Source organism: Neurospora tetraspora (assembly GCF_033439725.1).
Source record: "Neurospora tetraspora strain CBS 560.94 chromosome Unknown B0H65scaffold_3, whole genome shotgun sequence".
In the NCBI taxonomy this organism is placed as follows: Eukaryota; Fungi; Ascomycota; class Sordariomycetes; order Sordariales; family Sordariaceae; genus Neurospora; species Neurospora tetraspora.
Window position 1 is genome coordinate 3,208,307 of NW_026944385.1, and position 13,622 is coordinate 3,221,928.

The 13,622-nt window shown below is 28.4% G+C and overlaps 1 protein-coding gene across 1 annotated transcript; it reads left to right on the forward strand.

Moving 5' to 3' along the window:
• Positions 1-1,116: 1,116 nt before the first annotated feature.
• On the forward strand, positions 1,117-1,493 carry B0H65DRAFT_462486 (uncharacterized protein). The gene has a single exon (XM_062826643.1). The coding sequence runs from the start codon at positions 1,224-1,226 to the stop codon at positions 1,476-1,478; it is 255 nt and encodes an 84-aa protein (XP_062683210.1). The 5' UTR covers positions 1,117-1,223; the 3' UTR covers positions 1,479-1,493.
• Positions 1,494-13,622: the final 12,129 nt, after the last annotated feature.

A 13,622-nucleotide genomic window follows, 5' to 3' on the forward strand; every position in this document is an offset into this window, starting at 1 on the left:
GCCTGCTCACCTCAACACTTCAAAGGAATCTGGAGAAGATCGGATGGAAGTGGAAGCAGTGACATGCCCCCTCGATGCGGAGGCCCCTTTTTCTGGATACTGAATGCAAGTCACAATGCATGCCCGGCTTCTTCAACGCTCGTTGGCTCACACAAACTGCGCTTTCCCCTTTCGTGTTGCCAAATGAAACTTTGGTGCCCACTGCCCACCAGATTGATGCAGTCCGTGCACTTTCTTTCCGTTGTCTGGCTCTTGAGCACCTCTCTGCCCTGCACAAGACCAAAGCATTGAATGAGCACCTCTCTGAGCACCTCTTTTCGGCCTCCATCGATCCGGACCCTGAACTCGTTTGTCTCCGTCGTAACCTCAACTCCCCTGGTCCGATCTTCCTGATCCAGGCATGTATCTGAAACGTACCTTGACTTGAGGAGAGGATCGATATCAAGAGTGTTCCTCATTGTGTTTCGCCAAGCCTCAAGCGTTGCAACTTGGGGGTCCACCGAAATTTTACCTCCGGAGAGTTTTTGTCTCTGCCCCTGGAGCTATTTACCAAGGGGCCTTCTAAGGGGCTGCCATATCCGATAGACCCGTTTGCTATATCCGTTTGTTAGCTTTCCGAGACGCCAGATAGTCCAACAAGGCAATTGTTTTCTTGACGGGACGGGATGGACAGAGGAAAACTGTTGTACAACCATCCGGAGGCTAATCAAAAGAAAATGTCATGGCAATCTCTCGATGTGGTTCTAACTCCACAGTATCGACCAGACTTCACCCAAACCGTGACATGACAGTAACAAGCAGCTGGAGACAAACACGCGCCAACAGACACTAAAGTGTTGGTAAAAGGAACCGACTCCTTGGACCACCATACCCAGTCCATTGATGAGCCCTTGTTGTTGTTGGTGGCCTCCACCGTCGACACTCGACATGAGCACACCATCAAGAAGACGCTTGGCAGCCACGTTTTCAGTCCGTCCAGGGATAGTAAATCATGGCCATGTTAGTCCAAGCTATAGGTAATATTTATCTCCAGACGACTACACGACTTGCCAACCGGAATACCTACCACGCAATCTTCCATCAAAGCCACTTGACACATTCCGTCCACTTACAAGCCCAGAAACGCTTCCGACTATGTACATCACATGCCCGTTTAGGCCGTTATGATGACGATGAGAAATGAGAGCCGCAATTCAGCATGAATCGTATCTTCTGGTTCGTCAATGTCCCGAACATTCAGTTCCCTTTATAGATTTTCGTTTCTTTTTTTTTCCCTGTGCTGCTACGCAATCTACGCAGTAACCGTTGCTGGCTGCATGGAGCTACGCAGTATGCATCTCGGCATCTCAATGGCATGTCAAATTTCAAGTTGTTTTGTTTTGTATGGTGCAGCCCTTTGTGGGTTTGAATTTCCACACAAAAGTCCTATAGTCTACACAGTAAACACAAACATCTCAATGAAAACAGGCCCGACGTAGCCATGGCAAAAGGAGGCCATAGTAATGCTTGGAGAAGTTGCCACAAGGAACTGCGAATGGTAACAAACACCTTTCAAGGGTGGATCGCAATGTCACTTCACGACGCAATGCAGTTAGAGATGCATACATGTCAATTTAACGTACAGTACTCTATGTACAATCTAGTGCTGGTTTGTTTATTAGCTTGGTACCTACGTACTCCTGGTATATTGGACGAGATCTCTTCCGAAGTGTCCTAAACCTTATAAGGACTAAATGAAAGGCATTAAGAAGATTTAATACGGTGTATTTTACTTTAGAAAAAGCATATTCACAGTATGAAAATGGCTAGGTACGAATCCGAAAGGCATTAACAAGATCCAATACAGTGTAATCTATTTTGGAAAAGGTCTATTCACAGTATGAAAACGCCTAGGGAAGTTAACCCGAGGTCTCGAGCTAACAAACAAACCAGTATTGGACTGTACATTGTGGCTTCATATTTGACAATATGTAAAAGATTTTGAGAAACAGAGAGTAAAAGAAAATATTGGATGGCTTTCAGATTGGCTCCGGAGTCAGACCAAGAAGTGAAGATTGGGAATAAAAATAATAGTTTGGTAAGTAGGTACCGTTTGGTAGTAAGGCAGGTGGGTAACGACTGCTACAGGACAGGTGGAAAGAACGAGACCCGTCAATTGTCGAAAAAAGGGAGGCATGGGTTTCAAAGCCACAAGAAACCCACAAGAGCAATGGAGGGAGGCATTGTAGCAATTGAAAAAAGTAGACAGAGAATGTCATAGGGCTAAGGCCCGGGCTGTAGCGCTCTAGTCATTGACCTAAGCTGTTATAAGGCACCGTAGCTATATTTATATAGCCCCTATTAAAACCTTGTATCTCTGGTAAAGCTGCCTCTTAGATAGAACTTTTCTTCTTTATAGAACCTTAATTAAACTATATAACTAATACTTATATTAATTATATTATCCCCATTATATTAAGTTCTATTTTAATAGACCTAATAGAATAAGATAAATAGTTGCTACAATAGTAGTAGTAAGGCCTACCCACCTAAATAGCCGTAATTAGAATTCCTATAGAGTTTTCCGCCGCTATAGCCGCCGCAGCCGTAGAATAAAAAAAAAGTACGAAGAGAGAAGCCGTATACTTCGTATAAGAGAAGGAAGATTTCGCTAGGACGCTATTTACTAGCGACGTATTTGCTTAAATAATAAGAATAGCGCTTAATATATGACTTATTATTTAAAATTAATAGAACTCCTTCAACGTTACTATACTTACTATGATAACTATTATTACCCCGAGCGCTGTAATCGGTATTATATAAGAAGCCGTTCCTTATTATAATTCTAAGCGTAAAACTATCCGTTAATTAAAGTAGGACGGAACCCATTTTATGTTCGGTTTCTATATTACTTAATTACGCTTTATATATAAAAAGAAGAAGTTAGTGAGAGTTATTATTAATAATAAATCGGGCTAACTAATATTATTAGACGCCTTTCTAATTAATAAAATAATTAAAGTAAAAGCCTTCTAACGCTATAGTAGTATTAGTAAAGCTTATAAACCCGAATATTTTTTTTAACTACTTCGAATTAATCTTCGGTAATAAAAACGAACAAAGATTAGCCTTAACCCGCTTATATATTATATAATAGAGAGAAAATTAATCCTTATCAGATTGTCTCTTTGCGTTTAAAGAGAACTTTACGAAAATTAGAGGCCTTACTTAGGAAAATAATTCTAAGCTAACTTAATTAGAAATTTCTATATTTAATACTCTTTACGATTAATTAATTTTAATTTATATACTTGAAATTTACGACCTCTATATTAAATAATTAAAAGATATTACGTAGAAATTTAAGGCTAGTAAAGCCTTCTATAATATTAGGGGTAATTAAAAAAAGATATAATAATTATTATTAGAATTCCCTTTCCCGGCGCGACCCTACCCCTACCCTTAAATATTTTAAAAGTATAAACGGTAATATTACAATAGGCTATATTAAAATAAAGGGTAATTCTAGTAATAAAGATATTAAGCGTATTAAATAGGTTTCTTAGAACGGAAGAAATAAGCGTTATACATTAAATTTCTATTTCTGTTGCGGAGTTGATAGGTATATAATTGGTAATTATATATATTAGCCGGTATAATATCCCCTTATTAGTATTAAATTTATAAAGATTAAGCTTAAAGTAGAACCTATATTAAAAAATAATAATAAGTATTCTTCTTTTAAAGAGTCGGAAAAAGAGTAGCTCCTTTATAAAATCGAATAAAAGAGTATTTTAAAGTACTAAGTAAGGAAGCGGGAATTAAAAGTTTTCTAGGACTTATAGAAATAAATATTATTAAGATATCTATTGTTATTAATAATAAAGATCGTTTCTATACCTTCGTCGATAAAGGTTACTAGTATTATACTATAATTAGTAAAAGTATCATTAAAAAGTTAAAAATTCCTATTATACCCATACCTAAGAGATAGGTACGAGGAACTTTGATAGAAATAGAAGGGGCGGAAATTAAGGGGATTATTTATTTTAAGGTAGATATTTATAAGTATAAATCCATTATTTATATTTACGTAGTCCTTAAGCTAAAATTCCCTATTATTTTAGGGAAACTATAGTTAATTATTATAAAAACCTACTCTATCCTTTATAAATATAAATTTTAATACGGAATAGCTAGTTATTAAATCCTATACTTAGGATATTCCCTAAAGAATTTCTCCCTAAAAGCTAAGGAATTTAAAGAAGTAGTATACTATTTGGCAACTATATTCGTAACTATAGTGTTATGAGATATTCTAGGCAGGTGCCTGAATGCCCCACTCTGTCTTGGCACACGCTCTGTTGAGCTTGGGACTGCTCTATCGAGTAGGATATATTATATAAGAGTACTTTCCCTATCAACCTCTGTCAAAATTAATTAAATTATTAATTTATATTATATTAACCTAACGTCTATCTTACTTATACTCTATAAAGTCGTATACGAAGTCCCAGGTTAAGGCTCTCGACAATACTTATCTTCAATTTCTTTTAATAAGACTATCGTTAACTGTTACGTACTATTACTCCATCTAATAACCAATTACTCACTTTATTATTCTATATTAGTATTACTTATCAAGTATCGCTTCGCGTAATAAGTAGTACCTATAGTTCAGTTTTAAACCGACCTTATTATTCTTTATATCTTTTTTCGTTTTTTTCCTTTCGTAAAGGGGGAAATTCTATCTTTGTTTCTTTAATTTTAATAACAATTTATTAGATTTATTACTATTTATTTAATTTACCCTTTTAGACTAAGTATTTGCCTATCCTATTCAATTTTAAGCCCCATTTCTTTATAATTCTTTTATTATTCCTTTAAATTTTAAAGTTAAATTTTACGATATTAAACGGTAATATTATTCCCTAGACGGCTTTTAACTTTTAGGACGGTAATTTAATATATAAAGTATATTAGATTTTTAAATTTATAATATTCTAATCCTAACTTTACTACGAAGAACGTCTTACCCCTCCGGCCGCCGAACTTCTTATTAAAGCTGCTAAATTTCGCTTTAATACGGAAACCGGCCAAATCGAAATTTAAAAAGATTAAATTAACGAGATTAATAATAATATTTATAATAAAAGCTAAATCGTCGATATTAATATAATTAATAAAGAAATTTAATAGATTCTATATAAATATTATAATTTTATTGCTAAATACTCTTTTAAAGGACGATAAATTTAACCTTTTCTTAAACAAAGAAACGGCGCTTCTATTTAATTTAAGAAAAAGTATTAATAATAATATATAACTAAACTAAAAGTTAATAATAATAAAACTACTTAATACAAAATCAATAATATTATTATTAAAATAGCTGCTAATATACTAATTCCCCCCAATACTAATGGCTCCGTCGCTTCTAATTCTTAATTTTCGTTTAATAATTTTTCTAATACTATTAGAATAGTCGACCCGTTGCCTTTTATAAATCCTACTTAAATTCTTATTCTTCCTTCTTTATTACTAATTCTAATAGAATAGTTTTCTTACTCCAATTAATCCCTTCGTCCGCTTTCGCCTACCGAATCTATTATCTCCTATATTAATTTAATTATTAAAATTACTACTAATTTTACTTAATAGCTTATAATTAATCCTACTACTAAATATTTCGCTAATATAATATAAATGGAAGCTTTAATTAAATTTGTCTAAAAATAGTAATAGGAACGAACTTTTATACAATTAGAACCGACTATAACTAATAAATTCCCGATTTATTTCGTTAATCTGGTCTAAAATATTTTATATTTTGTTTAAAACAATATAAAGTTTAATTTTAATTTAGCCGCTCCGGCCGCCGCTCGGCGTAATCCTATTTAATAAACCAATAATTCTATTATTAATCGGCCTTAATATACTATAAGCTTTATTAGTATTACTAATAATACTACTATAATTAACGCTAAGGATCTATATAATATTATTAACCTTATTAATTATATAAAAAACCTTCGGATTAATTATATTAACCGTTTACCCCTATTTAATAACATTCATTAATAGCCCGTTTATAATTACTATAATATATTACTTCTATTAACTGGCCGTTATATTTTTATTTATACTATAAAAATAATTTTTCAAGAATTTACTAAACAAAAAAGAGCCCCCGCTAATAAAGAAGAAATTAAATATTAATTCCGTTAAACGGAATAGCGAGCCTGTTTAATTAAATAAGTCCACTAAATTTATTAAATTTAAAAATAAAGTATACTTCTTTCCGTTTAACCAATTCTTATTTAAATTCGCCCTGTACAAACTCTTCCTATTTAAATTCCCTTATTATATTCAACTTTTCACTAGGGTAATTAACTTATAAATACTCTGAAATTTTCCGTACGCTTCGCAAACGCTTCTTCCAATATTTCCTATTAATTAGCTAAAACTAATAGCGGCAACATTATATCGGACAATATTACCCTCTATAAAATATTTAAAAATTTATATAACCGCCTTAAGGAATTTAAACTTTGTAATAATATTATATTTAATAAAAGATTTACTATGCCAGTTAATACTCTTAATAATAAATCTATTTAATAAAAACTTCTTAACGTCGGCATATTTTTCCCTAACGCCCTTAATAATAAAAAGAAATAAAGAGTCTATATTAATAGTAAAATTAATATTTATATTAATTATTATTTATTTACTAATATAATTAATAACGTTTCGTTCGTTTATACCGAATATTGTAAAATTATAATTAATAATTTTCAATAATTATTAGCAAGTATTATATTCTTTTAATAGATTAATATTCTATTTTATACCGAACGTAACAATTTTATAGCAAACTTAACTATATTACCGACGCTTTATATTGTATTTTCAATATTAAACTTAATAAAACGTAGAAATAATTCAATATAAATAAATTTACCGTCGAAATATATAAGAAAAATAATTAGGCTTTATATAATTTCTCTAAAGAGTTATTTAAATATATTCGTTTATAGGGTAATAATACCGACTTTTAATTTTATACCCATCTTTAAAATAGTTTATATTATAAATTAAAATTTTATTACGCTAAGTTTAATTTCGGTTATTCTATTGGTTAATATATTAATAACGTTCAAATGTTTTATTTCTTTTATAGTAAATTCGTAAATGTTTCTAAAACTCCGTATTTAATTTATTTCACTATTAGTAATATTAATAATATAATAAAAGAGGATGTTATAATAGCCGTTTATTCTAGTTTTTAGGGAAATAGGGATAGTAATAAACTTTTTTTTAAAAGAAGTTTTTAATTTAATAATAATGATTTTACTAAAAAGGGTAATATAAAGTTTTATTTTAATAGCGGAGGATTTAAGAAATTTAGCGATAAATTTAATAAATGTAATAGTAACCGTTTGGGTAATAATAATAATCGTAACCGTCGTTAGGGTAAAAAGTTCGAAAAGTATTATTATTTTAAGGATAGTCGTTACGCCTATATTAATTCCGCGACTGTTTTTACGGATAATTTCAACGCCAAGAATAAGGTTTACTATTTATAGAACGAAAATTACCATTTTATAAGTAACTTCGAAGAAAGAATAATTGAAGTTAATATAAATACTTCCGCTATTAAGTATAATAATAAGTATTCTATTTATTTTACCGGTTTTTTAGTTCCCTTTAATATCATATTTTCCGATATTCTATAATCTTCCGTTCTACTAACTTCGTTTTCGTTAACTCTGGTTATTATTATTAATATTATTCCTGTTAAATGTACCGACTTCGATGACTACGTTGTACCCCTATCATTAAATTTATTATCTAATGCTCATTTTATAACGATTACTAAACGTTTAGAGTTAATTTAAATATTTAGTAGGTTATTTTATCCTTTATTTAAAAATTGAATAAAAATTACCGAAAGTTTTCGGATTATATTAAATTGGGTTAGTAAAGTAAAAGAAGTAGATATTATATTAAAATTTTTAATATTAGTTAATAAATAGAAATTTAAATTATTGGAGGTATAATATAAAGATTAATATTATTTACTTGCTTTTACGGAAAGGTAGATAATTAAAGTTATCCTAGATATCACTAGTGGATATTAAATCGAACCCTAGTACTCTTATAATTATTATATATTTTAATTCCGGTTATTTATTCATTATAGTAAGGCGTACGTTTATTAAAAAATATTTACTTAATATTTAATTTTTATTAATCCTACCGAACGTTATAAAAGGAATCAATTCGAAAATAATTATTAATATTATCGCCGAATTTGACTTGTATATAGAAGGAAAGGTAAACGGCGTTATAATTAATAACTATTTCCAAATATGTATTTTAATTATCGAAGAATTTAACCCGAATATATTATTAAGAACCGACTTCCTTCGCTATTATAACGTGAAAATAAATTTTAATACTACTTTTCATTCTTTTAGATTTATTTTTAGTATAAAAATATAGGAAAAAGTCTTTTCTAAAAGAGAAGAAGCCGGAAAAAATATATTAATTACTAAAGTATTTGCTAAAAGAAATACTGTTTTTATAATTTATTAGTTAAGTACTTTCTAAGTGCGCTATAGTACTTAGCTTAATAATTAGTAATTCTACTAAGGTGAACGTTCTATTTATAATTTTTACGCCCAATTCTATAGTTTGCTAAACGTTATAATAAATAGTAAAATATATAAAGTAATTCTTTACTTTAATTATTTTAATAATAACCTTTTTATTCCTATAGGCACTCGAATTGGTATAATTATACGTCCTTTGCCTAAAGTTAATGAGAAAACTATATTTTTCGACGTATTAAATGTAATTTACTTAACTACTAAGAGCTAAGCTAGCCTCTTTCCTAAATAATATACTATATATATTAATAAAATTACTAAAAACGATAAGGAAATTACTATTTAAAAGAGGCTTTTAACGTTCTATTTTATTAATTAAATAAACCTAATAATATTAATTCTATCCCCTCCAAAGTAAGTATTAATATTTATAATACTAATTTCGATTTTGCTTAGTAATTAAAAAAGCTTCCTAAATGAATACGTGGACGTTTTTAGAAATAGAAGGATTATTCTAATAAAAGAAGAGGATAAAATACGTATTAATCTCGTCGAGGGATAGTAAATTTAGTAGAGAATCATTAAAATTTACTTACTTAGAGTTAAAGACCGCGAATTTTTCAATAAGGAATATAATAAAATATACGTTTAAAGTAAAATAGTATTTATATTATAGTTTACGCTAATTACGTACCCTATATTTATTATATAATAGAAATTTAATAGCGTCGATAAGGGTCGTATAATTATTAACTTATAGCCGCTAAATAATATTATTATTCCAGACGTCTACATGTTACCCGACTAAAAGGATATTATTAATATTATAGTCAGTAAGAAATTCTTTTCGATTTTTAACGTCGCCAGTTTCTTTTATTAATTACCTATTTTAATAAAATATTGTAATAAAATAGTAGTAATTAGTCCGCATAGTCTTAAATAATTTAATATTATACTTATAGGTTTTAAAAATTTGCCCGCCTTTATATAATGGTTTATGAATTAATTTTTCTTCAATTACCGCTCCTTTATTCGTACTTATATTAATAATACCATTATGTTTAATAATATTAAGGAAGAGCATTTAAAATATATTAATATTATAATAAACTTCTTTAATAAATACTATATCTATATTAGTACTAATAAATCCTTCATAATTTACCCCTCTATATAGCTACTTAGCAATCTTATCGATAGCGAAGGTCGTAAACGTACTAAAAATTGTATTAAAGCTTTTTAAAAGTTTAATTTTTCCGATACTTTAAATATTCTTAAGATTTATTTTAAAATAGCCAGCTAATTAAGATAAGGAATGCTTTAATTCGCTATTAAGGAAGAATTATTTTACTATAGGAAAACCGAATTGCTTAAGCGAATACGCGAATTGGAAAATTTGTAATTAGGAGTAATAAAGTAAGCAAAAAAAGCTTATACGTCGAAGGTTAAATTTGTACTAATTAAGGAGGAGATCGAAGCTTTTTATACTATATAGGAAAATTTATATAATTAAATACATATATTATATTACGTTAAAAGCGAAGATTTATTTATTAAAACTAGCGCTAATGGTATAATATATAGAATTTACGTTTTTTAATTTAAATGCCTATAAAATGGTAAATCCATTCCTAGTATAAATAAAATTCGCCTAACTATAATTAAACCGGTCTACTTCCTATTAAGATTAACGACCTTAGCTGAAAAGAAATATAATTTTATAAAAGTAAAAATCGTAATTATTATTTAAACCCTCCAAAAATTTAAGAAAATAGTATTATTTAACGAATAACGCGTAAATATTATTATTGATTACGCTTCTACTACTAATATTATTAAATATACTTCTTTATAAACTATAGATTTAATTAAAATTAACCCTAAATTTACTAACGCTAATAATTAGGCATTATAATTTAATTTAAATATTTGCTATATCTTAAGTCCCCTAAATATTATTCCTAACGCTTTATTAAAATTATTTACTACCAAACTAATTAATAATAATAATATTTCTAGAGAATTTACTAATATTTAGTCCTATTTTAACTATTTAGAAAGTTTTACCACCTTCTCCTTCTTATATACAAATATTTTTCTAAATACTCGGACCGTTTTACTAATTATTGTTCTTACTTTTCGGAAATAATTAATTAAAATATACCCTTCTGATTTTAAATATAGTAAAATTCTCTAATTAATTAAAAAAGTTAACGCTCCAAACTATATTTATATATGCTACTCTAGTAAGCGCCCTAATTTGCCCGCTAATCTTTACTTATTCGAAAATAGTTTTCTTTTCTATATTAATTATTAAAACGAACGACGTCTTTATATCCTTCGCTTATATATATAAAAAATACTAAAATTAGTATATAATAAAAGGTATTATTTTAATATTAATAAAATAGTAGACGATTTATTTTAATTTTATATATAATGTAAGAAATAAATAGTATAGGAATATATTAAATACTATAAAGTATATTATTAAAATTAATATAATTGGTAATTAATTCCTAACGAATTTTTATTTATTTGAATATTCCCGCGCCCATTTCCTATAATTATTATAAATTTTATTACTAATATACTAACCGTTAAATCCGTTAATATTATATAATTTATTCTTAATTTTAATAATTTTACTATAATATATAATATTATTTATAACTTTAATAAAAAAGTGCTATTATTAGTAAATTACTTAATATATAACGCGCGTAAATAAATTAAAGTCTTATTCTAAATTTTACGTCACTACGATTAGGGTTTACCGGTTACTATTATTAATAATTATAATCCTAAGTTCGTTTCCGGTATTTAGCGTAGTATTTTCGAAGTTTTAATTATTAATTTACTTTTCTCTACAATTTATTACGCCTAAATTGATAAATAATCGGAATATATCAATTAAATAATAGAAATAACGATCCGTATATAGTACGCTACCAATACTCTTCCTTAGACGTTAATATTAATAATTTTATAATATAATTTAAATAATGCTATTTAATTTATAATTAAATTATCGCTTAACGAATTAATATATAAATTTAAGCCTCGGGCTATATTTAATCTTTTCGTCCCGGATATAAAGGAGGCGTTAACCGCGGAATTATTAATTTTACTACATTTAAAATATTAACTCAAAGTAGTAAAATTTATTAATAAAGTTAATATAGTTATTAAAAAACGTTATAACGCTAAATACTTTCTAAGTATATTCGAAATTAAAGATAAAGTTTATTTATAATTAAATAACAATTATCATCTACCTAATAGTTTAAGGAAGAAATAGTTTATAGAATATATAAGCCTTTATAAAATTTTTAGGAAAGTTAGCCCTCTAATTTATAAATTTAACCTACCTGGCAATTAGCGTACGTATCTAATTATTTTAGTAATTTACTTTTATAAGCCCGCTTAAAGTTCGGATCCCTTTAATTATAAAATACTGCTTCCTAAGCCTATAAACATTAATAATTAAGAAGAATAAGAAGTTGAAAATTTAATAGTTAAAGATTAAAGTCCGTCGGATATTAAATATCTTATTAAATAAATTAAATACTAAAATAAAGACAATATATAGGAATTACGTACTGAATTTCTGAAGAATTCGAAGGAAAAAGTAAAGGAATTTAATATAGAATACTTATTAGAACTTCCGTTCTAAGGTACTTATAGGAAAGTAATTTAGTATATTAATCATTAAAATAGGCGACCGTAAATCAAATTTAATAGGAATACTAAAGAATTTTTTAATAACGTAGGGGAGAGGAAACGAATATTTCTTTTGTTAAATTTTCTTCGTTTTTATTTTCTTTAATCTTCGTTTTTAATTTATTAAATTTTCTAAAATATTATTCAATTAAACTCCTAATTTTAATAAAAGTATTAAATAATATCGCTAGTCTATAGTATACTATATTATTTCTATAATTTTATTGCTCTCCTTTCTATTTTATTCTAATAGAATAGTGGTAGTACGTAAGATCGTTAAAATTTAAATAAGTATAGTCGTACAAGATAAATAACTCTCCCAGTAAGTAATTAAGAATATAAATTCGAATAGAATCGAAAGGTCTTAATACGTATACAACCTTTTATATAATTCAAAATCCTTCTTTCTTTCTAAAATTTCTTTTCTATTTTATTAACTTTATTACAACCTACCCTATTCCTACAATCCCCCTTATTTACCAAACCTATCCCTCTACCTATTAATTATTATATTACTTATTAATATAGAGGACGTCGAAATACCTTTAACGCCTCCTAATAACGAACCTTTAAATAATTTCGATAATTAAATTAATAATAATAATAACCCTAATAATAGCCTTCGTACCCTATTATAAAATTGCTTACTAACTATTATGGGGCGAGGTACTATTGGGGGTAGGGTAAGATATGCGTTGTTGTGCGGAGGAGAGAAAAGGAAGATGTGCGTGGAGGACTGGCTATATAGGCGAGAGCCTTAGCAAGCCAGTCTGTGCACGCGCATACGTGTAACTGCACGTGACTGCTGTGTATGTAGCTAGTGCGTATATAGCTCTAGGCTATAGTATTAACTCTAGGTATAGTATATAAAGTAGTTAGTATAATATAAGAATATTATAGGCTAGCCCTATAATATTATCCCCCCTTAAAAGAAGCTCTAATAGCTTCGAATCTATATATATATATAATGATATTTTAAATTATTTATTTTAGACTCTTCTCGTAATCCTCTAATATTTTATTATAATTTATAAATTCCGTTTTTAGTATTCGATTAAATTAAATATCTATTAAACGTCTCGCTATTTTTGTAAATACTATTTTTAGTCCCCGTTCTTTATATACTATAAGTTTATTCTCCGGCCCTATTATAATTATAACCGTATCGGGCAATGGTTGAGTAATATCGATAACAGCGGCGGCGGTCTCGGTTCGTTGAGTTACGTAAGTAGACCAGCGTCTCGGGGGTGCCGGGGGTACGGGAGCGGCAGCCAGTACTAGAGCGGTAGCCGGTACTAGAAC

Coding starts and splice junctions, on each gene's coding strand:
- B0H65DRAFT_462486 (XM_062826643.1), top strand. CDS start 1,224: ATGTCCCGAACATTCAGTTCCCTTTATAGATTTTCGTTTCTTTTTTTT.